This window comes from Phocoena phocoena, chromosome 10 (genome assembly GCF_963924675.1).
Source record: "Phocoena phocoena chromosome 10, mPhoPho1.1, whole genome shotgun sequence".
Classification (NCBI taxonomy): Eukaryota; Metazoa; Chordata; class Mammalia; order Artiodactyla; family Phocoenidae; genus Phocoena; species Phocoena phocoena.
Window position 1 is genome coordinate 18,807,108 of NC_089228.1, and position 25,127 is coordinate 18,832,234.

Genomic DNA, 25,127 nt, shown 5'->3' on the forward strand with positions numbered 1-25,127 from the left:
GCAAAGACCCTACTTCCAAATAGGGTCATATTTACAGGTACTGTGGGGTAAGAACTTGAAAACAGCTTTCGGTGGGGACATAATTTAACCCATTACACCACCCTACACTGGCAGTCATGAAGCACATGTTGAGATGGAGGCTTGGTCAGCCTGAGTCCCAGAGGGACTATAATCAGAGGTTTGTATCTCCTAGTTTACCTCATTTCAGTCACATGTCCCCCGAGTAGAGTGGCAGGCTGAATCAACTGCCCCAGGTAAAGCATGTATCCCTGTAGGTTTTTGATGAGTAAATTTAATTGATTCATGTAAATTAAATGTGCCCACACTGTATATCTCTTTCTTGTAACCTGTATCCAGACTGTCGTCCATAGGATATACTCTCAGTGATCATCAGTTCCTGAGGGCCTGACACATGCCTATGTGCCAAGAGGAGTGTGTGCTAAATTAGACACAAGGATCCTTATCCCAGTGAGTATATAATCTAGTCTGGTGGGCAAGATAGAAAAAACTATCAGTGTTGGCTGACATTATCAGAGGACGCCACAGGAAGAGACTTAATAAGAGGCAGTGCTTAACAGGGCTCCCAGTATGTTTTAAGGACTGTGCTAATAAGCGCCTTAAGGTATTATAATCTTTAAACCCCATGGAGGTGGTATACCTTGAGGTTGGTATTTTTTCATCCATTTTACAACTAAGAAAACAGAGGCTTTAAAAGATTTAAGCAACTTGTCCACTGGTCACTGAGAATTCCAATCCAGGTCAGTCTGATTCACATACCTGGCGTCTGTGGACTTTCCTGTACTGCCCCTTCAATTCAGCTGAGCCTTGATGGTCTGCTGGAACACGGGAGGCTACACTCCGAACTACACAAAGTTTGCTTCTCCTTCTATAGTTATCCCACGGCTGCATTGATCATATGGGACAATTAACAGTAAGGAAGAGAACAGAATAAACTACTCATCAATTTCTATTTCGCTATTGGCCTTCCTAGCTGATATTTATGAACTAATTAAACTCAGCCTTTCATCTTTCTAAGATGGAACTACCTTTCAGACTTCAATTTTCTAACTTGGCCGTGGATGCAAAGATCTGTCATATCAGAGGCCTTCATTTCTCCTCTAAAGCATTAAAACAATTAAAAGAAACAGCAGGATCAAAAGAATCAATATGAAACCAAACCAACCCTATTGTTAAGTGTTTCCAAGCTTGTTTCAAAACAGCCTTATGAGGATTGTTTTCCAAACAGCAGTGTATGAAGCCATCTACTTTTGAAAACTGATTTTCCTATGAATACGTATCTGGTTTTCTATGCTTGGAGAAGCAGGGAATACCCAAGCTGGCGTTCAGTAGTAACAAATATGAAATAGACCATTAAAAAAAAAAGTTGTAGGAATGTTAAAATCCTTGTTGACTGGTTTTTACGTTTACCCGGCAGCATTCCAGTGCTAGCCTTGGCACGGAGACTGGAAAAGGAAACTTTCCACCAATCTGTCACTTGCTACTGTTCCCACTTATTTTACCGTGGATCCAATTTTAACAGTTTTTTAAAACATAAAAAAAAAAGTTTGATGCTTTTTTGCTTTCTCTTTCAAGACGTTTCTCAAACATAAAAACACGCATGAAAAAGCTTTGTAAAATCAGTCAAAGATCTAGTTTTCCAAATACTCAGCTGTTTTCATTAGGATAATTGCCTGGTTTTTTTTTTGTTTTGTTTTTCCACGTTTAGTCTGAATGCTTTGCCATGGGGGAGCCCCACAGTCTGAAAGTAACTTTGTCCCCACTCTCCTCACTGCATTTATTACAGAGGCTGGAAGACGCATCTGCTTTTCAACAGTTTGTGGTCCTTTTGAGACCAGGGAAAGCTGAGGTTTCAGGAAGAAAGTTGGGCTTCCCAAAACTTCGGTGGCAGCAAGTTTGGTATGGTCACACCTAGGATTTCTTGAAATCAATTTCGTTGAGGAAGAACAGTCTGAGATTCTTGGAGCTAGGCTCAAGGTCACAGGTGGAAGGCAAATCTGTCACTGGTCCTCTCATAGGTGGCCTAGAACCCAGTAGGCACTCAAGTCATGTGGACACAAATGAACGAATCCTAGTACCGCCGTATGGCATCTTACAAAGACTGAACGGTGATTATCTTGGGCTAGAAAGTAAAAGAGAGAGCTGCCTACCTAGAGCTTAAGGGGCCTCAGGCTGGCATCCGAAGCCTGGCGATCTCATTCCGCTTTGGCATCATTCTGAATTGCTCTGCCTGAAGCTGGCGCGATGTTAAAGAGAGAAAATGCATGCGAGGAAAATCAGAGAGCAGAGGGTCGGAACCAGATGTGAGCAGAAAGGAACAGCATTTGAAATGAAAGAAAGAAATTGGACTCCCACAGCTGGAAGCACAGACCCCCTCAGCGTCGTCAGGGATGTGGGATAATTTTGCCCTCCCTTTGTTCTCCCCCACCCCCCACCCCACCCCCGTCTTCCACGTTCCCAGGGCGTTTGTTTGATGTCTTTCTCTGTTCGATTACTGGACCCTAAGGACGGAACCAGAGTCAGTAGGTGACATACAAAAATGAACGAATTGAGCGGTTCTTATCACCTCCCTTGCTCCCCACCGTGTGTCCTCAGCGCCTAGCATGTAGTAGGCGCTCCTTAAACATCTGGAGAGCAAATGAGCTGCAAGTTTGCGGCGCTGAGCACGTGGAACTGGGGAAACCAGGACAGCAGAGGAGGGTGTCCCCGACCACAAAAGCCATGCGGGCGCGTGCGGAAGGCTGCGGCGGGCGCTGCCTGCGTGGCGCCCGGGGCGGGGGCGCGGGGGCCCGCGGCAGCACGTGCGCGGTGAGGACGCGGGCCGGGCCGGGTGGGCGCGGGAGCTGTGCCCGCGCCGTGGCCCCCGCGCGTGCGGCTGCCCGGGTGGCGGTGTGAGTCACTGCGGGGCTCGTCTTTATAGCCGCCGGCAGGCTCGCGCGAGACGCCGGCTCGCCAGCCAGCCGCTCCGCGCTCCAACCCGCGCGCCCCCAACGGCCCCCCAACCGCCGCCCAGGCCCGAGGGCGCCATGAGTAGCCCGCGCTGCGCCCCGCTGCTGCTCCTGCTGCTGCTGCCGCCGCTGCTGCTCAAGCCCCCCGCGGGGGACGCCGCCGTCATCACCGGGGTAAGCGGCCCCCGGTGCACCTGTCCGCCCGGGCCGCGCGCGCCCGAGAGGCACCGGGTGGGGGGGCGGGGTGGCGACCGCAACGGGGAGGCGGGGGCCACCGGGGGGTCATCCCGGGTGGGGACTCCTGCTCCAGTCGCCCGTTGGCGCACTTGGAAAAGTGCCCCGCTCCCAAAGCCGCGGACGGCCGGGACATCGGGCGCTCCCTGGAAGAAAAAGTGACCACAGTCTCACCTCATCACCTTCATCACCACCATCTCCCGCTTGCTTCCCCCTCTCTCCTCGTGTTTGGTCTGTTTTTCTCTTAAGCTGAAAGAAGTTTCCTTTCGCGGTTTTCTCAAGCACTTTCCCCAGACGTTCCAGCCTCTATCCTTAAAATTTTAGTGTCCTGAAATGCAGAGGGGCAAGACCAGTACCCCCAAATCCCGGGAGCCTGAATTCTGTAGTCAAGGAGTTTGCTCCCCCAGGCATCCTCCGCAAAAACCCTTGGAAATAACTTGGTCTGAGGACATATGTGCACTTTGAAAAGCAATGTGGACGCTGCCTTCTGGGTTCCAGGTTTTTTGGTTTGTTTGTTTTTGTTTTTCCAGCGTCCCGAGGTTCTCCCTGTAAAAGTTTTCCACTTCCAGTTACTGATAAAGCACCTCCAGCGCTCTGGCTTAATTATGGAGTAGGTTGCCATGTAGATGTTGCAGTTTAGAGAGATGTCTTCATCATTTGTACAAGTAGGAACTAGTTCAGTTCTCTTCTGCGTCCACCAACAACCAGTTTTCTTTGTGTGGATCCCAAGGATGAGTTTACAGCACAAGATAAAAATGTCTAGTCTTCGTCAACAATGCAAAATCGCTACCATTTCCTGCTTGTTAAATGCTTTACTCTTCTTTTTTAAGTCTGAAATTATTTTACACCTCCATTAAATTATTTCAGATATCTAAGTGCACACAATAGGGTTTAAATAAAACTTCTGTGTTTGAAATGATGATACACAGATAATGAAATAACATTTAAATTTAAGGGAAATGTCATTGTCTTGAGAAAATTAAGCTCTGTTGTCTCCATGTTAGTTAATAGGCTTATAGCACATTGAAAGTCCTCATACTAGAACAGTATGTGGTTACAGCCAATAGGTATTTGGGTGACAGCCAAGAGATGCTTAATTATAAGCATTGTGATATTTATTAGAATAGTTTGTAGAGATTTTTACAAATGTATTTGAATAGCTTTGTCAGTCCCTGTGGTTGAAAAAGAGTTTTTACAGGTCTTTCGAATACATGAGAATTGAAACCTGATGAGTTTCTTTTCCCCCTCTTCCCCTGCTGGCTCATTTTAAATTTCTCCTAATCCTCTGAGTCCCAGATTCCTTTGTGATATAAGTATCTTTTTGTTCCATTCACAAGACAACACTATTTGAATAGATCAGCAGCGGGTTAAATATGAAGGGCATTAGGAAACAGCTGTCTAATTAAAAATATATAAACCTATGCAGGTCTTTGTATGTCTGAGACCTGAAGCTTTTTGTGTTACAAAATGAAATTTTATCACATTGAATGTTTATCTGTTAAGGTTTAGACTGGGCTTATTATATAATGATGTGTGCTGTTTTTCTTGTTGTTTTAAATCAGTGCTACAAAAAAAAGAGAGAATTTAAAAAATTTCTCTAAAACAACATGGCAATAAAGAAATGTAGTTATGTTTCCATGACAGGAACCATCTGGAGTCAAATAAAAAACTCAATAACTTATCTAGATATGTCATCTCTAGGCTGTTAAACGTCCAAGTGATTGGTTGAATTTTAAGAGATTTTGGCTGAATTTTGATTGTCTTATTAAAAGAGCTAGTGGGGCTTCAGAATTCCTGCTCTTGAGCATCTGTTGAAGTAAAATATTGCCTGAAACCTCCACCTTAAATATTTACTTTTGGGGGGGGTAGTATATGTAGTTATTTTTAAATTGATTTATATGGCCACATAAATTTTTTAAAGCAGTATTGGAAAAGATCGTGTATTGAACGTCTCATTTATGGAATGTAAAATGGCTACATATGTGTGATTTCTGGCATTCAAATAAAAATCGGAAAAGTGGGAATGTTTATATATTTTCCTATAAATGTTCGAATACCCCAAGATGAAAATTGTAGTTTAAATCCAGATATTTGTTTTAAATAGCTCGAGAAAAAATTCTTATGGAGGAAAGAAAACCAACTCTAAAACAAGATAGCTGATCACTTTTAACGAAAAAATAGTGAATAAGAGTGTGCCCATATATTTCCATTTTGAGAAGTTATAGCTGTCCCCAAAACCAAGAACTCTGAAGAAGTGTTTTAGTTGTTTCCATGAAATCTACATTTAAAATTTGTGTCTAAATTATACACTTTTTAGCTTCTTACGTATATAGTACAGGATGCTTTTACCTTATCACTAGCAAAACATTACTGCACACCATTGAGACAAAGCATCCTATTTATGGTTGGTTTAGGAGAGAATAGTTCTTCAGATCTATTTTCATGCAAATAAGTTTAGACTTCATTATTTACTTCTACTTAGTCAAGTATGGAAATTCTTCCGTAGTTAATTCTTTGATTATATGTATTTACAATTTTTTATATCAGGAACAACAGTCTTGAGTAATCACTGTTGATAATTGCATCTGTCGCTTGCATTTCTAAATCTGATGGATCTTATAGGATAGTTCAGGTAATTTTGTAATGTACACATATGTATATTCTAAGCCACTAATTTCCTTTTTGCAGGTTACTCACCCGGAAAAGAGTAATATAAGGCAAAAAGTCTTGCTCTGTCCATTCTCAAACTGTGAGATTTCTTTCTTTCAAAAGGAAATGGTGAAAATCAAGTCAGTGGTGTGAGAAACATCAAATCTTGTGAACCAAAATGCAAATATTTGAAAGAGAAAATGAGTATTTTTCAAAAATCGACATCAGTGCCTTTATGGGTCTGGAGCATTTCATGCCAGATTTAGAGACCATTTAAATCCCTTTTTAAAATTGGGCCCAATGTATTCTGCAGTTAATAGTTATAAAATCTTGTGATTCGATTTATGGAGTTCCTAATGGCCATGTATGGTAAAAGACTAATATAGACACGTTCTTCAAATTCAAAGCTGGTTCATCCATAAAGTGCAAGAAAAAGAGAGCTCATTTTGTTTTTTAAAAATCTTGTGGTTTAAGATTTTCATAATGTGTGGGCCATTATTTAGGTGATTTTTTTTTTTTTTTTTAACCCAAGTGGGAAAATCACTTCTGGTCAGATTTTGTTGTAAATATGTTCAAGCAAATGAAGATAACAGTTCTTTTTTTATATGTAAGATTCTTAAAATCATAGTGGTTGGATATTAAAAGGGCATTTTTTTTTTACTGCTAATTTTAGATCCCCTTAGCCTGAGTCATTCCTGTTATCTGTATTTATGTGTTTGCTTATTACATTTCAGGCCTGCGACAAGGACCCCCAGTGCGGTGGAGGCATGTGCTGTGCTGTTAGTATCTGGGTTAAGAGCATACGGATTTGCACACCGATGGGCAAAGTGGGAGACAGCTGCCATCCGCTGACTCGTAAAGTTAGTATATATATTTGTGTTCTTGGTGCTTCTCTTACATTGCAGTAACTCAACTCTGAGCAAGGCCTGTGTGACATGAAACCCAGGGTAACGTGCTAGAAGTTGGGAATCAGAAGTTGAAGTGGAAAACCACTTCCTCACTCCTTTCCCTTTCCATTTGAGAGAATTGTATCCTTTACCATCCTTATTCTATTAATCATTTACATATCATGCTTCTCGTGGCATTAGAAGCATTTCATGAAAATAATTTCAAACACTTAAATTTGCTTAAAAAAATTTAGGATATATATATATACTGCGTATGCTTCTTTGCAGAAATCAGAGTATGCACGCTCTTGAAAAGACGTTTAACATCAGACCTGCCAAAAAGGCAGAAGTAAATAAGTTTGTGTTTTGGTTTTTGCAGAAAATCATCCATGATGCAATCACTCTTGTATCTTAACTTGAAAGTCCTCTATTTTGACTCTCTCCACAGGATGCCTTGTTCACAACCGTGGAGGTTCATGATATTTAACGTGCCAATTTATTATCTAACAGCTCAATATCACAATGCCCTGAACGCCACTTTTGAAAAGTGACTGCCGAGAAGCGGCAGGACCAATGGCAGGACTGGACAGGGCTTTAGAGGTTGTGTGTTCCCAGGGGTTGCAGACTCTCCTGACTGCAGGGGTCGGGCAGCTGTACGTGACATCTGGAAGGGGGTGGGTGGCAGGCAGGAGAGAGCAGAGAAGTTTGTGGAACCTGGAGAATCCTTGCCCTTCAGATTCAAAATGTTTGAAATACAGTATGAGTACAGCCAGATCCCCCAGGGATGCCAGGTTGCAGGTGCCTTGCTCTTCTAGTGGTACGTCTTCATTTACCCAACAGTTACACGGGGTGCAGGGGCAGGGATATGTGCTGAAGGACAAGTCCCAGGCCTGGTGGCTCGTTGGCGGCGAGTTCAGTCACCTGCAGTGTTCTCTCTACATGTGGTATCCTCTCGTCTTAAAATAGGTTGAATGTTTTCAAAGCAAGCTAGATTCCACCTTCTGCTTCTTTTTTTTTTTTTCCCCCACGTGCGGCTTAGGGTTTAAAACTGTAGTAGTGCCAAACATCTTTCCCGTCCTCCAGAGTTACAGATAACAGCTAATATTTTGACTCTCTTGGAATGAAATAAAGAAGGACGTATATTGGCTTGGGTTTCGCTCTGTGCGCTGTAGTGGGGACCCTGGTTGATTGGACGCATCTGAAGACGGCATTGGGCTCTCCTGTGGTTTTCTTGAGAAACACTTCCTGTTGTGTTTAGACCTTTCCTCCCCGTGAGCCGGTCTTGTCGTTTGTAAGCATGATATGCACCTTTTATTCTTGGCCATTTTGAGACAGGAAATGTTTTAAACCATTAGTTGTCTGGCTCTGTGCCAGACTCTGCCCCCCCCACTCCCGTCCCCACCCCAGGTGGGGAGGGATGGTGAAGCCCCAGCCGTCTTTGACCTTGGTCTCAGTTTTTATCATCTGCCTTATCCAACGAGAGTCATCTTTTGTCCATTGGAGTTGCTGTTGCTGAAAAGTTGACTCTTAACTCACCCGCCTTTAAGACTTACGTTGTCTTCGTACAGTGTTAGTATGACCTCACGTGTGCCCCAGGTACAAGAATCTCAGGGCCAGTTTGCTAAAGCGAGTGAAGAGTGACACATTCTGGGGGACTATTTTTGTATGAATCGCAGTACTAGTTGCCGTTCGTTGGATGCAGTGGTGTACCAGACACTGGATACTAAGTGTTGTGGATGTGTTTCTCACGGTAATACTCACAGGAAGCCTGCGAAGAAAGATTTACTTTTGACCTATTTTCCGTGCAACAACGTTCAGCGGCAGAGGGGCTCAGTGAGTGGCTGAGGTCCCGAGGTGATAGGTCAGAGGGCAGGCTGTGGATTTCACTTCCGTCTGATGCTCCATTGTCTGTGTGGTCTTAACCACTATATTCTTCTACTTCCGTGAAAGCTGTCGTCGTGTTTAATTTGAACATGTTTTTCAGTGCAGTTAACCCGAACTGGTTTGTGTGGGGAAGATGCTCACTGAGATGAGGGACAATGGTCCAGAGTTGGCCCCTGTCTCATTCTGTAGTTCCGATGAGTTTTCCAAATCTGACATATTTTGACAAGAGAACCAGATTCTGCCTCCCTGGGTTCCTCTAGTTTCTAGTTGAGGTTTAGTGCAAGGTCAGTTCTGAAAGGAAACAAAGTCACTCTCCTACCGTAAACCCAGGGACATCTCTGTGCTGTGTTTTTATCACACTTAATAGCGAAGTCTATAATAACCGAGTAGGGTTTTCCTAATAGAATTAAGTGATAAAAGAACTGAAGTACTGAAAAAATAAGATTTTAATGTCAGATCTGAACTTACCCCCTTGTCAGATGCCCACTTGAAATGTGTTTCTAGACCTCAGTGTTACAGCTTTTCATATTGGTTTTTTTTCTGTCTTGAAAACACATTTTCATAGGTCATTTCAATGACCGAGTTCTAGTCCCAGAGTTGTTACTTGTCTTGGGCGAAATTTATCCCGGTGAAAATCTAGTTCTTCCAGAGTATCTTTCAATTATATTCTATTCAAAACAACTCAAGAACAAACATTTTTTAATAAACATATCCTGGTGAAACTCCACTCTGAAGTTTTAGAGCTCATTAGTAGATGGTAAAAACGTAGATAGAAAATTCTTTTTAATGCGATGTGTTTATTACTTTTACCTCCCTGTTTTCTTTTTATTTGGTTAAAAAATAAAGTGGATTAACTCTGACTGTGGTCCCAGGTATTGGTGCTTTAAAAACACGGGCTATGAATAGGTGAGGACTACACCTGCTCAAATTTTAAACTTTCCATTCTGGTTTGGTCTTGACATTAGCCACAGGTGTTTGTTTATTTCGATAAAGTGAACAGTATTTGATGAATGAAACTGAGACCTTTAAGTAGAAACTGGTGGCCCCTGAGTTTATTTTACTGTTTTGTTTCTCAGATGTATCAATTAACTTGTAGAGTTTACAGTCACTGCTAGGCTACGGTTTTGTAATTGTAAAGTTTTTAACTTCACATTTGATAATTCAAAAATAGAACAAAATATGTCTACTTAAAAAGAATAGGATGCATGTTTTCTAAACACATTTTTAGGCAAATAATAGTTTTAACATGTATTGATTTTTAACAATTAGTTTTTTAACAATTAAGAATGCATTCCTAAATCGTATGTCTACTGGGAATACTTTGCTGTTTAAGAAACATTCGTTTCTATTAATACCCACACTTTTAGAGTTTATAAAGATTAGCCATGTCCATCCCATTCTGGTTACCCATTGGCTTTGGAAGTTTAGAATTATGTGACTAGTACTTTTATTCTTATTGCTTATTATTTTATCAAAAAATTTTATCAACTATGTTTCCTTCAAACAATTAATCTTGTTTATAAATTACATTCCATTTTTTATGTTAACATTTTTAGCCCTCATTTTGGTTTTCTATTTTTATTTTTGAGCTGTACTTTAAAACTTGACTAATACATTTTCCTTTTCTGAAGCAAAAAATTTCTGATTAAAACCTGGGTCTTGTTCATGTTAAAAAAAAAAAAAAGGAAGAATTAAAAAGTTATTAGCTGTTTCTATTTCAGAACCAACTTATGGTGAAACATTATAATTTCCGAATAGAGTATAAATTTTTTTTTAATACTAAAATATAACTAATATAAGTGCAAAATTTAGCGAAAGATGGGTGGAAGAAACAAAGTATACTCATTTGCTGTCACAGATGTCAAGAGCCACTGTCTGCATTTGCTCTCTCAGGACAGCTTCATGCCCGTGATTACAGGTTCAGATTGGCAGAGAGACTCAGAAGACATGAATATGCTTTAGGTTAATACGGGGTTTCTCAACCTGGGCTCTTTTGACGTTTTAGACTGGATGACTCTTTGTTGTAGGAGCCGCCCTGTGCATTGTAGGATGTTTATTAGCAGCAGCTCTGGCCTCTACCCCCTAGATGACAGTAGCATCCCGTCCCAGTTGTGCCCACCAAAAGTGCTGCCAGACATTGCCACATGTCCCCTGGACGGGGAGGACGGGGGTGTTGGAGGCGGCTGGAATCACCCCGGTTGAGCACACCTGTCTAATACTTCATTTACTTAGCCTTACAGGACACAGCGTAGGAAGTACAGCATCTTAGCCTCCTTGGGAGCTCATCAGCTCCCCGAGCACACAGCTGCTTTTGCCCTCTCGTCCACACAGGTGCTGTGGCTGCCATACATGATTGCCAGGGTGTGTGTGTGTGTCGGGGGTGTCCTCTTGACTCATAGAAACTACCACTCATTTCTTGCAAATCTTTTATGATCCCCCTAGTTCCAGAGGCTCAAGGCTCCCCCAACTCAAGTGCAGTTTCACCCAACCAGTGAGGCTGACCCACCATCCCCTGCTTTTCTTTACTTTCTCTGGGGACACACTGCAGTGGGAGGCCCAGGTCCATGTCAGGTCGGCCTCCATCAACCCAGGCCCCAGGTTAACCCTCTACTCACAGGATGGGAGCAGATAAAGTACTGCATGATTTAGGGTTATGTGAGTATATACCTACTCCAAAAAGATTAGAAGAAACAATTTAGAACTTTACCAAATTAAGATATGGTGGCACTCTGCATAGCTATTAAAACCAGAAGCTGTGGGACTTATCATTTTTATTTTATGCACTGTTATACCATTTGAATTTTTTTGAGCTGTGTACTTCTATTGAAAAAGTTGTAACAAGCCTGGTTTTATTAAGATTAAAAATATAACAGGGCCAGTACTTTTTATGTCACGTGACTAGGCTTTTCTGCACGTGTCCCATTATGTTTCCTTCTTTGACACAATTGACTCTGTTTTGAGAGACAGCACGAATAATACTTCTGTTTCATATCAGGACTGCTTTCTCTTTAAAAGTGCTGCGAATGTATTGGGAATCATGCCTTCTCAAGAGTGCTGAAGGTTCTGCCTCGGTAACTTCTAGAATTTGCTGGTTGGAAACCTAGACTATTAGAAACATTGGCTTGAGTGTATAGTTGATTCTAAAGTAAACCATCAAGTTGGTACTGAGTGATGAGCTCCTTGGCTCTATTTGTACATCTGAAGATGCATCTTCCACGAACACTTTCTCATGCATGTGTGGCTGTCAGACACCTATTAGGTTTGTCATACAGTGAATGTAGAAGTAGCAGTGAATGGACCAGTCAAGAAACGGGCAAGTTATCTATGGGGTGTATCGTGTCAGAAGTCGTGGTCTGTGTGGTTAAGAGCTCACAGATGGAGGAGAAAACTGCTACAGGCTGGTCCAGTGAAGAAGGGCTCAGAGGAAGGAGGGAGAAACACAGACTGGATCTTGGAAAAGCATAAAAATAAGAAAAGGGCATTCAGGTATAAAGGGACCTGCAGGACAGTCTAATCATTATGTTAAGTGCAGTTGGAGCAGATCTAGGTTGACGCTTCCACAATCTTGGTGCTCTCAGTAAGAAAAAGAATAACACAAAGATATTTTTGAAGGTTTCACAAAAGCACACGACCTAGTGAGCACGTTGCCAGGGCCCCTCCTAGACCCTGGAGGGACCCTATGTAAGCGAGAGCCTTTGGCTTCCGAGTTTGGTGGCATTGATCAGTGCCAGGCAGGGGGGCTTGGGGTGAATGGGGAGCTCCAGGACCTGAGAAGGTCACCCCTTTACCTCCAGGGAGGTCACAGCCTGTGGTGGGCGCAGGAGCTAGGACACACTCGAGAAGATATTTGTTAAATGCCTGTGTACCAAGCAGAGTGCTGTGTCCTCAGAGACAAGAGTCCCTTTCTTCCCAGAGCCTGGAGTCTGGGCCTGGTGGTATTTGGAAGAAGATGGAGCTGGGTTTGACTGTGACACATTCCTTTTCTAGCTGGGTGACCTCAGTCAGTTGCGTTAATTCACCTCAAGAGGGGGCCACTTGGCTTGTGTCAAAATGAGGCAGAAATCTGGCTCCCGCTTTGGTGTGACATTCATACATGATGCCTTGATGTGGCCCGGCCCGTGGCAGGCCGCCAGCGTTAATTTCTTTTTTCTGCTACTTTTGCTGAGGACGACCTACGTGACAAGCCAAAGAGTGACCATGGTGTCGAGATGCACAGAGCACCACACTGAAACCAAGAGGGCACTTCTTCTGAGTACCTGAAGCTATCTTACTGGGTATCTGTCATTGAAATTTAAGTCCCATGAAGGGCAGCGGCCTTTCCTGTTTGGTTCGTCACTGTATCTGCAGACCTAAAGTCGGGTCTGATATGTTGGTGACACTCAGTAAATGCCTGTTGAATGAATGAATAAAAGACACATGCTTGGCGTTCTCCATGGATACAGTTTGACACCCTTATTACAGTTAGAGCTCACTTGTTCCAGGCTCCTTGGATATCGCTGTCTGTGTTCATTTTTCTCAACCTCAGCACCGTTGACATTTTTTTATACCAGCTAATTCTTCGCTGTGGATACTGTCCCCTGACTTGTGGGATGTTTAGCAACATCCTTGGCCTGTAGCCACTGGGGGCCGGTAGTGCTGCCCCCTTCCCTCATTTGTGACACACAAAAATGTCTCTGGACGTTACCAGATGTCCCCTGGGGGGCTGGGGGCAGAATCACCCCAAATTGAGAACCATTGGTTTGTGGAGTCGTTCGGGGCTCGGTGAAAGGAATCTCTCAGATCTCAGGGTCACGAAAGGATCATAAAGGTCACGAGTTATAGCATCTCATACCATCCACTTGTAGCTGTCCAGGCCATTCCTGCTGCCTCCACCTCCTCTGACATAGTCTCGGTGGCAACAAACGAGCCAGCTATCCGTGGGCCTATCGACACACACAGTGACAGAACCATTCTAGCACACGTCTGCATGGAGCCGATGGCCAGGGTGCCCCCGAGCAGGCGCTGTCATTAGAGCCTTGAAAATAATGCCCTTGCAAAAAGACAACGGAACTGGAATGGCTCAGCCTGTTCACCTCATACCTCCCCTGCCGTCCTACTGCTTCCCTTTCTTCCCTGTATATTTATGATCTCAACCATCTCCCTGGCCCTTCCAGAACCATTTTGGAAATGGAAGGCAGGAAAGAAGAAAGAGGAAGAGAAGAAAAAGGAAAAAGGAGGTAAGAAGAACACGAGCATGGGAGCACCCAAAGATAATGCCCAGAGTAATCAGCCTTGACCGTTGTTGGACACCCATAGAATTGGGTCCATCCAATTCTGTGGGTCATTCTGTGGGTCATCCAGTGCAACCTAACAATAAGGTTAGAATGGTTCTGCCACTGTCTGCAGACAACCTTTTGTTTGATGTATAAAGAAATGATTTAGAGGGCATCTGGAAGATGCATCTCAGATTTTCTCCTAAGGACAGATTACTGGTGTGGGGCAGCCTCTTTTGGTGGAAAGAATAGGAAATACGCTAGAATGATACCAGAGAGTTGGGAGGCGGGAAGGATGCATTTCCGTGCCTTGCGGAAACTGTAGAAGGATCCCGGAGGGATGAGTCTGTAAGAACTGGCCTCTCATATTACCCTGGGTCAGGTAATTTGCCATCCCATTTCATTGAATATCCATTGCCTCCAGGCCTGGGGTTAAACTTTCTCCCTATCACTTGCAAAGCATGCAGGTTCTCAAGAGGGCACCACCCCTACAGGGGGAAGAATGGTTTTTGCTGTTTGCCTCTAGAAAGCATACGTGTTTTGAGGGTCCTCCACTTGCCGCGGCACAGAGAACCACCACCCCAGTTGCTGGTTGACCCTCCTCAACCCGGCTTCACCCAAGACATGAGCAGGGCTTTTAGAAATAGCAATTGAACAGCTCTTGGAATGAAGCTGACCTTTCACTGCTGGTTCTCCCTAAGCCCAGGTTTGCTTTATTGCATTTCTGCAAATCGAGCTTGCCTCCTTCCCTAATTTTACTCTTATTGTCCCCTTGCCCCACCCAGAATTTTGACTTCGTCTCACATCTTTTTTTTTTGGTGGTGGGGGGGGAGGAACGATTTCTGGGGTTTTTTTTATAGATTTTTTTTTGGGGGGGGGGCCGCGCTGTGCGGCTTGCGGAATCTCAGTTCCCTGAGCGGGGATTGAACCCAGGCCACAGCAGTGAAAGCACCAAATCCTAACCACTAGACCACCAGGGAACTCCCTCACATATTTGCACAAATGTATGAATTTATATATTTCTCATTATCAGTGAATTTTTATTTGCTCACAGTATACATGTGTTTGTGCCCATAATGTTATGTTCTTCTCAAGGAGCTGCAGTCACAGGACGCTCTAAAAAGAATTAAAATGAGAACAAGTAGAAGGCAGTGTAGCTTGCTGGTTAAAAGCTTGGTCCCTCAGCTCCCCCTGCCAGCCAAGCTTCAAGTTCTGGATATGTGACCTTGGGCAAGCTCCTAATCTCTCTGTGCCTCAGTCTCTTGTCTGTAAAATTGGGTAAATTAAAGTATTTGCCATCTTCACAGAGTGGTCGTAAGGATGGAAAAGGATAATACATAAAAAAAATGCTAAGCCTGTTGTTTGATGAATAGTTAATACTCAGTAAACACTAGCTATTACTATTCAAAGAGATTTCTCAACAAAGTTTTTGTTTTTTTAACATTTCCTGCTCTGACTCAGTTTTCTTTTTTATTTTAGGTTCCATTTTTTGGACGGAGAATGCATCACACGTGTCCATGCCTGCCCGGCTTAGCCTGTTCACGGACTTCGTTTAACCGATATACTTGTTTAGCCCGAAAGTAACCACTTTAGAGGAGAAACTTTAAGTGTGAACAGCCACACGATGTCCGTAAAGTCTGTTTACCTGTGATTGTGCCAAACAATTAATATGCCAGAAAGAAATGCTATTGCTTCCTCAGCTTTCCAAGTAACGTTTTCCTCTTTGATTTTTTTTTTTTGCGGTACGCGGGCCTCTCACTGTTGTGGCCTCTCCCTTTGCGGAGCACAGGCTCCGGACACGCAGACTCAGCGGCCATGGCTCATGGGTCCAGGCGCTCCGCGGCATGTGGGATCTTCCCAGACCGGGGCACGAACCCATGTCCCCTGCATCGGCAGGCGGACTCTCAACCACTGCGCCACCAGGGAAGCCCTCCTCTTTGATTTTTAAGTGATGTGTTACTTTTCTTTTTTTTTTAAAATCAAAAGCGGATTTATGTTTTGTATAGAAATGTAAAGTGCAAGGCATTATGGAGCCAGTTCTCATTCATTTCCCTGTTTGTGTTTTGGTTTGGCTTTTTTTTAATGCCAATAACTTGTCCATTTTCACAGAAGTGCGGAGAATAGGAATTTGATATTTTGGTACAGAAACTTTCTTTTTCTTAAAACACCCCCTGCCCCACTGCGTGCGCACACACACGCACACACACACACACACACACACACACACACACACACACACACACCCCTTGGTCTCTTTCCCTCACTCCTCAGTGAGTTTTAAGACTCTCATTTTATTGTTTGTCATTTCCCTCTGAGCCTCTAGCATTTTAAAGTGGGGATCCACATCCTTGAGCTTGCTGGCAGAATCACTGATGAGAATCAAGCTTTTTGCCTGATACTTAAACAGTGAAAAGAATGTGTAGTCGAACTAGACCCCCCAAACTTCTCTTATATGGAGTGGAGGCAGGGGTGCTTCTGAACTTTAACTGGACCTGCTTATGCAAGTGGGTTTCAGCTCTGCAGTTTGACTAGTATGAGGACAGAAAGAATGGGAAGTCAAATTAATTTAGTCCAGATTTCTAGATTTGGGATTTTTTAAAAAGACTTTTCCAGTATAATATTACATTTATTTCTTTTCCTTTTTATAAAGTTGCTTTTTTTTTTAACGAAAGTCTCCTAGCTAGAGATGTTCTAGAAAATGTCACTTGAAGAGGAAGTATTGATTTTAATCTGGCATAACACTAGTTATCATTTTTAAATCGGTGTTAAGTTGTCATTTAAACTTTATTTGTAACCCAAAGGTCTGTTGTAATGGATTGCCCGACGTCCCGTCATTTGTACCTGTATCAATATTGCTGTGTAAAAATTCTGTATCAGAATAATGATGGTACTATATATCATTTGATTTATTTTTAATATCATATGCTTATTTTTGTCACAGCTGTCAGTTGGTATTGCAAGCGGATTTCTATATAGCCCACGTTCTAAAATGGGTAAAGACTCCAAAGTCGGTAATATAGTACTAATAGTGTGTAAGTTTTCATTTTACGTACTGGAAGGTTCTGTTTGCATGAGTTTTTTTTTTTTTTTACTTTTTTTTTTTTTTTTTTTTTTTTTTTTTTTTGTGATACGCGGGCCTCTCACTGCTGTGGCCTCTCCCGTTGTGGAGCACAGGCTCTGGACGCGCAGGCTCAGCGGCCATGGCTCACGGGCCCAGCCGCTCCGCGGCACGTGGGATCTTCCCGGACCGGGTCACGAACCCGCGTCCCCTGCATCGGCAGGCGGACTCCCAACCACTGCGCCACCAGGGAAGCCCTGCATGAGTTTTAAGGTAGTATAAAAATAATGTGTTAAATCAGTGAGGTTTTGGAGCATGAAGGAAAATTATGACATGCAAAACTGACTGTAATCAGGAATGGACTCACAGGACTTCACTGTCTTGATTCAGCCAATAGTAACAGGGTGTTGATCACGGGTGGTTAGGCAGGGTGCTTAGGTGCTGGCCGTACGGCGATGCCAGTGTAGCCTGGCCTTGAAAAACCCACCAAGTGTTGTAAATGGATTCAACGTTGCAAATAAACAACTTCTGGAATGTGTTTAACTGACTAAAGTGGCCGTGCTAACCCACTAACAGTTGCAAAAAAAAAAAATTGTCCATTTTGTAATTGTACTAAGTGCCATACTTGGTCATAGAAGGACTAATTTTGGTTCAGTTTAGTTTGGGTTCAAGAAACATTCCTTGGTCAGTTTGTTGGATAAGAAAAATAGACTTCAAGTGGAGTTATGGGTAATTTTGCTCAGTGCTCTTTTTATATAACGTTCAACATGTCCTTTTTCATAAGTGGTGAAAATTTGATTGGGTCCATCATCTGTTTCCCCCCAGGTTAAAAGACGTATAACTTTTATAAAATTTTGCTTTTATATATATCAACTTAATATTTTAAATCGCTACCTAAAAACTTAGACTACATGTACACAGCCAAGAGAACAAATGTGAAGCTTGTGTAGAAAACTTAGAACTGTACCTACTGACTCACTACGATCCAAAGAAAAACAGAACTTTGTCATTTGTTACCTCTCTCCATCGTCATTATTTTTATTGAGGAGTGTACCCTTCTATTTGGTTATTATTTAACTTGTTACCAAAGTTAGCACCTATCAAACCATTGTTTCAAAAACCTTGTGATCATGCTTCATGGAGAGCCTTTAAAATAATTCTGTGCAAAGCACACAAAGTCTTGGGCTGTAAAGATGGTGGTGCTGTTTCTTCCAGTCCCCGGGACAATCTCTCACTGAAGCTGGAACTTCGTAGGCCAGAATTTCTAAAAGTAAGGTAAAGTGAGAATTTATGCAAGAAAACTTAAGTCATCTATCTAGTCTGATATAAATATTGTGAATGGATTCCATGCTTTCTAAGGTAGAAATAGACCTTATGCCAGCAGCAACTGACCAAACTCAAATGGACCTTTGGATTTCTTGGCAAACATTGATTTTCATGAAAACTGTCATGTCTGACTTGAGCCTTTTTTCAAGAGCAGCATTTTTTTTAACTGTAGAAAAGTGTGTGCCAAAACTGTGCCCTCACAAACCCGGTTATCTAACTGAAGACCTTCATCCTTCCCAGCACATCCCTGTGTCTTTTGTTGGAGCTTTACCAACCCAGACCAGCGATAGGTGAAACACATAAACAGACTTTACTCATCGTTGGTCCTATCAGAAATCTCACCCGACTCTTTTCTCACTTCATTTTTCACAAGATTATAAAGTCAGGCACCGTTTTAATGGTTTTCACAAGTGGTGTTTTCTCACGTGACTGGGAACAGGCCTGTTCCCTAGAGACAGTACTGTGGCTGGCATGAGTGTGTGTGGTTCATTCTTCAAAGCAAACAAGCAAAGCAATAACTTCTTATGGAAAATTTTAAACATCAACAAAACTAAACCAAATTGTATGAGGAAGCCTCTATCTCCATCATGCAGCTTCTTATCAATAATTATCTCCATGCCAGTCTTGTTTCACCTCTACCCACCTCCCGCCCCACCCTCAAACCTTCACCTCTCCTGTCTTGTCTCGAATCAAATCAGTTTCGTCCCTTCTCCATAGGGTCCACTGTGAGATGGACGGGCACAGCCTTGTGTGTTGGTAGTAACATCAATCCTTCTTCTTTTATGATGGCTCTCTGCTTAGATGTTGCCAAGGACCTTTCACTGATCAGCCTGTCCTCCTGAACATTTCCTCTTAAGATATATTTTTGAAATCTCAAGTTGGAGTTCAAAATGGAGGCGCAAAATATTTTCAGACCCAGGATGTGCGTATATGAGTGAATATTTACTCTTGTATAAAATTTTAAAAGAAAACGTTTGCTGCTCGAAGTAAGAAATGTTCACAGTAATATTGCTAACTGTGTATTGTGATTGGGCTCTGGGAGTTAAATGTTGTCTGCTATCGTTAGTCCGCTGGACAACTGATGTTAAACATTCCCTGTTAATTCTCCTGGATTCGGTTAGGGAGGGGGGAAATCCCTGAATGGAAGGTATGGCTGGTAGACTCCAATTGTCTTCCACAATTCATTTATCCATTCTCAAATTCTCTCTCTCCCCCCCCTCCCCGTCCCTCTCTCTTTTCTCTCTTTCCTCCCTCACCCGCTCCCTCCTTTCTCCCTTCTTTCTCTCCCTCCCCTTGCCCCTCCCCCAAGACGTTTTACCTGGGTACTGGGTCACTCATCTGGACATCTAGAGACTGCATTTACCAGCAACCGGTAGCCAGATGTAACTTAGCAATGGAGCGTGGGCAGAAGTGATATGCCTCACTGCCTTAAAAGTAAATTGCACTCCCCTTCCTCTCCAGCAGGGAGATGCAGCAATGAATCTGGCTCCTTTGGACCCAGAGAGTGAAGGTAGGGCTAACCCACCAGTGGGTCACTGAACGACTTCCTGAAGCAGTCACCCAGCAGCCCAGAGAAGCAGTTCAGCCACTCCGATTCGAGGGCTCTGTTCAAACACTTCCGCTTCTCCCCTAATCAATATGAACGGAATCATTTTTTCAAAAGTGCATCATTTGTTTAATACCTCTTTCTGTGATCTTAAAAACTTTGTTCTGGTGTTCTTGCACAGTGAGTGGTTGCCCTGCAGAAGGTGGACTCAACCCCCAACCCCCCAAATTGGTTTGGATGTTGGGACAGATGCTGCCACACACACTGGAAAGACGTGACGACATTGATGACTCACGTCGTGGGATTTTTCTGGTGAGAACAGAGCAGGTGTACGTCAGCCCAAAGTGGCAACAGCAAGGCAGTTTGGTTCGTTTTAGCTTTTATTATGGTCAGGAGGCAGGGCTGGGTGAGAATTCCTACCTGCTGGGGTGGGGAAGAACAGAGAGGAGAGTGTGAGGCTGGAGTGTGGTCAGTGCTTAAACACCCAGAATGGAGTTTTCATGTTTATTGCAGTCCTGAAAAAATATCATAATGACAAACTGATAACCAAATGGAAGAAGAATCTTCAAATCAGAAATGGTTAAATTCACATTCTTTGGTCACAAGAGCATTCCTTTTCCATACACTAGGAAAATGTGTAAATGTATTTTTTTTTAATTTATTTTGGCTGCGTTGGGTCTTTGTTGCTGCGCGTGGGCTTTCTCTAGTTGTGGCGATCGGCGGCTACTCTTCGTTGCGGTGCGCGGTGCACTGGCTTCTCTTGTTGCGGAGCACGGGCTCCAGGCACGTGGGCTTCAGTAGTTGTGGTGCACGGGCTCAGTAGGTGTGGCATGAGGGCTCAGTAACTGTGGCTCGCGGGCTCTAGAGCGCAGGCTCAGTAGCTGTGGCGCACGGGCTTAATTGCTCCGCGTCATGCGGGATCTTCCCAGACCAGGGATCAAACCTGTGTCCCCTGCCTTGGCAGGCGGATTCCCAACCACTGCACTACCAGGGAAGCCCCTAAATGTATTTCTTGACGCTACTGTTTCAAACTCAAATATGTCATCTACCCACGGATTAAGAAATTTGGGAGACAGAGTCACTGAGGCTCATTACAACGCAAATTTTCTTATGCCATTTAGATGAATTTTAATCTCACCAAGAGGTGCTAGAAAAAAAAGAATAAACTTCAAAAGACAGACTTTCAGTGAACGAAGCTGTTTTTCCAACTAGCAAAAAGTAAAGTAACATGCCGTTAGCAGAAGACTAATCACGCCTTTGTATAATTGTGTTCCTTTTAATAGAAGCAGGTATTAAATATATATCTAAAGGTGTTGAATTCTAATATCTTTATAAAACTTATAAAGTAACTTACAAATTAAAAAAAAATCTTTTGTCAGACCACATGTCACCCTACTCATAAAGGATTAGAACAATTATGCAAATCAAATTCTAGAAATAGCTTTGGTATCCCATAATTCCTCAAGATAGATATGCAAATGAACTGGATCGTGACTGTGGGTTAAAAGAATTACACACTATACGGTTAAACTCTTTAGTATGTCACTCTGCAGAATGAATACCTGTGACAGGGGTTCTTTCCTATCTGTTCTTCCTTTTTTTTTTTTTTTTAACATGTTCTTTTTTTCTTCTGCTAAGCACATTGCAATGCAAATTGGTCAGGACTCAGGGACTGTGGGGGAAAATATAACGGGGTGGGGGGGAATAAATATGCTAAATGAAAAAGGCGAGGACAAGTTTCATCCCCTCATGCATTTTGAGTTTTATGATCTCTAGAGAATATTTTAATAAGGCATGTATTAAGTCAGCGTTGCAACTTTAATAATTTTTCAAAGCCTTTCAAACTTACAGCACATCTACGTATTTTCAAGAAAGTGAAACCATTTATTGCACCCTCCAGGTTCCAACACAGGTTCTAACCGAAAAACAGTGTGTGCTTCTCAGATATCACATCCTGGCAGAAAGCAAGATTTTCATCCCAGAAAGCTACGCAGACTGGCATAACTCAGGTAATGAAAATATCCCGAGTGATGTTTTTAAATATACACTTTCCTACCAGTTTACATCTTCTCTACCTAGAATAGGCTGGCCACTTAAAACTTAATTTGTAAATGACTAAATTATTCCTCCTAGAAGCCAAGTGGTAAAATAGCTTTAATTTACTTGTCTCCTTAATGTTACTGAGAAATAAGACAGTTGCATTTATGCCTTGACGTTGCAGCTTAAAACATTTGTGCATGTTTTCTCTGTGTAATTTGAAGTGACTTTGAGTCTTCAGGCTTTCAGATATAAATTTCAAGCTGTTTATTTATCTTAAATGCCTGCAACCAGTATATAGGGTGAATCGAATACTTACTAAGACTTTTCTTCTCCTTTTCCCTCGAGCAAAAGCTCGAAATACCTTTTTCTGTAGGGTGAGCCTGCTACTCCTCCTTCCTTTGGAAAGAGAGGAGAGTGGTCTCCTGGAGAGCTACCTGTTTGATTCCTGTTCGGTTCTGACATTTCTAATCTGACTTGCTGGCTCTCCCTGCAAAAAGATTTTAGGTAACAAACTTTCTCCATTCGAACGACCACATCCCTTACTGGCACTTGAGCATTCGCATAGAGTTGGAACAGAAAACTTTGAAGAGAGAATTATGTGGTTTTATTTCCCTTAGAAACACTTATTTTGAAAATGGACCCCAGAGTGAGGAGCATGCGGGAATCAGAAAGATGGGGAAGGTGGAAACTGGACAATGTTTTGTTCCGTCTTCTGGTTTTTCCTGCTTTCCTCTGTAGGGCAACCAGAGACAGTCTGCCTAAGGGCCCTTTCCGGGCAATCAGCTGTGAGGTCTGTTCTCCTCATTATCCCGAGCTCTTTTTCTCGATCCCTCTTCTGGCGTATCTCATGTTCTGCCTTGATTTGTGGTTTGAGGCACATTGGCCAGGTTTCTCCAATTACCTTGCTAACTCATCAGCGAGAGAACTGGACCTTTCTTATCCTGTGTGTCCCCTGCACTTCCCAACATAGAAACTGGCTTCTTATTCACTTAAATACCTTTGTGACCACCTAGAGGGGTGGGATAGGGAGGGTCGGAGGGAGATAGACGCAAGAGGGAAGAGATATGGGAACATATGTATATGTATAACTGATTCACTTTGTTATAAAGCAGAAACTAACACACCATTGTAAAGCAATTATACTCCGATAAAGATGTAAAAAAAAAAAAAAAGAATCCTGGCTGCTTCAGTCATTCTTGTAAAACAATAAAATTAAACTTATAAAAAAAAAAACCTATGGATTAGATGGATTCATTCAGGTGGTTTTCCAGATACCTGTAACTAAATTTATCCTACTAAAAGCTTAAAAATACACTGATCATGGTAACAGTTTTTATAAAGTGCAATTAAATAGAACCAGCCTTGTAATAGTTATTTTTAAAAATCTTCTAGAGTTATTTCAATCTAAGAAATCAAGTCAAATCTATTGTATTATTTTTTTCCAGAGCCAGGTTAATCTAACAGTTAACAGCCGGCTGAATGATCTGATAACTGGAAATGTGAATTGAATTAAATAAGCCTAATTTTAAAAAATTTGTGACTACAGTTCCAGCATATCAGGCATATCTGTCAAGGGAGTGGAGAGGATGGAATTGTTTTAAGTATTGTTGCAGTTAATTGTTGCTTCAAATAACAGGCTTTCTGAATATTAGTGCCTGAAGCAATAGCAGTTTTTATTTCAAGACCAGAAATCTAAAATCTAGAGATACGAGTTTGCATGTTTGGGTAAGTAGATCAACAATGTTAAAACAGATGTCTGCTCTTCTTATCTTTCTGGTCTGCTATTTTCACCATGTTGACAGTATCTCTTCTCATGGTTGCAAGATGGCTGCTGTGGCTCCAAGCATTACAGCCTCATCAAAAATATCCCAAAAGGAAGGAAAAGGGAGGGCAAGAGGGCTCTGTTCTTAGGCTGAGGTAGATCCCAAAAGTCTTGTCCAAGTTGGAGAAAAAGCATAAAGAACCCCGTGGACTCAGATCAAGTTTGCTTTTAATTTTGTTTACTCGAGAAACAGCTAATAAACAATGCAAAGGATAATGATATGGGTCTAGAATATGGATGGGTGGAGACAGTTTCCCATTACCTCCTTTGCCCCTCACAGAGGGGGTCTTGAAGTCCAGTGGTCTTGGAGGATCACACAGAGTGGCACGTCTACCAGGTGAATGGAGAACAGTGTTTCGAGTCCACTGCATTTTACCACCTCAGCCATCTCAGTTCACGGACAACTTGAAATGCCTGTAAGCCTGCTGCTCAGCCCACCGTGGCACTCAGATCTATTGACTGTGTTTGGAGACTTGGAAAGTTTTCAGGACCTGCATGGGGACAATCTCCCCTTCTCTGTAGAGGTTAGTTCACCCTTTATGTCTAAGAGTTCAGCCTGTATGTTCGAAAGCTTAACAGCGGTTGAGTTGGGAAAAGAGGAAGTAAGGACTTTGGACGCAAGAAACAACACAGCAAAGGCATGTTGGTGTGACCCAGTATGGTCTGTTCGGGGCACTGCCAGTGACTTGCAGTGGCTGGAGCACAGAGCCTGAGTCGGGAGTGGGAGGATGTGAGACCAGCGCGGGAGCCAGGAGCCCAGGTGTGCACCGTGCGAGCCCAGCAGAGGGGTGACTGGGCCAGGAAGGCCTTCCAGAAGCCTTGGATCTGAGTCCAGCACAAACCTGATATTCAGCTAAGACGCAGGGGTACAGCTGTACAGGTTAGTTATGCCCGTGTCATCCCAGTTATTACACATTGTGAATATTGCCTCTGCTCTAGAGGAGATGGCGAGGGAGTCCCCAGGCAGAGGAGGGGGACGGGCTTTCCAGGGAGCGCTTATACAAAGGTAACCAGAGAAGGGCGAGATGGAAATATAAGGGGAAGATGAGGCCAGGGTGGTGGAGGGGCCGGACCATAAAAGGCCTTCTGTGGCAAACCAGAATTTTGCACTGGTATGGGTCATGGAAAGACAGTGAAGGGTAGAACCAATCTTGCCAACCCAATGATCCATCCTGACTCAGCCCCGGGACCTGGGACCCTGTTACCTCTTATGGGCAGGGCGTTTGAAAATGTAGATGGCTGATGGTGAGCCCAAAGCCTTGGCAGAAATGATTGTGTTGTATTTTCTTTCTTTCAAAAAGAGGGAGAAAGAAAGGAAGAAAAAGAGAGGGAAGGAAGAAAATAGAGGAGGAAAGGAGGGAGAGAAGGAATAAGAGAGGGAGGAAGGGAAGAAAGAAGAGGAAAAAGGGAAGAAAGGAAAAGGAAAGAAAGAAGGAAAGGTAGAAACCAATATGGCAAGACTG

The 25,127-nt window shown here is 42.9% G+C and overlaps 1 protein-coding gene across 2 annotated transcripts; it reads left to right on the forward strand.

Moving 5' to 3' along the window:
• Positions 1-3,044: 3,044 nt before the first annotated feature.
• On the forward strand, positions 3,045-15,456 carry PROK2 (prokineticin 2). 2 transcript variants are annotated; one of them, XM_065885697.1, is made up of 4 exons: positions 3,045-3,140; positions 6,584-6,709; positions 13,774-13,836; positions 15,352-15,456. In XM_065885697.1, the coding sequence occupies exons 1-4, from the start codon at positions 3,045-3,047 to the stop codon at positions 15,454-15,456; spliced, it is 390 nt and encodes a 129-aa protein (XP_065741769.1). The 2 variants fall into 2 exon arrangements, with proteins under 2 accessions (XP_065741769.1, XP_065741770.1); XM_065885698.1 differs by lacking the exon at positions 13,774-13,836.
• Positions 15,457-25,127: the final 9,671 nt, after the last annotated feature.

Coding starts and splice junctions, on each gene's coding strand:
- PROK2 (XM_065885697.1), top strand. CDS start 3,045: ATGAGTAGCCCGCGCTGCGCCCCGCTGCTGCTCCTGCTGCTGCTGCCG. Junction 3,141..6,583: donor ACGCCGCCGTCATCACCGGG/GTAAGCGGCCCC, acceptor ATTACATTTCAG/GCCTGCGACAAGGACCCCCA. Junction 13,837..15,351: donor GAAGAAAAAGGAAAAAGGAG/GTAAGAAGAACA, acceptor TTTTTATTTTAG/GTTCCATTTTTTGGACGGAG.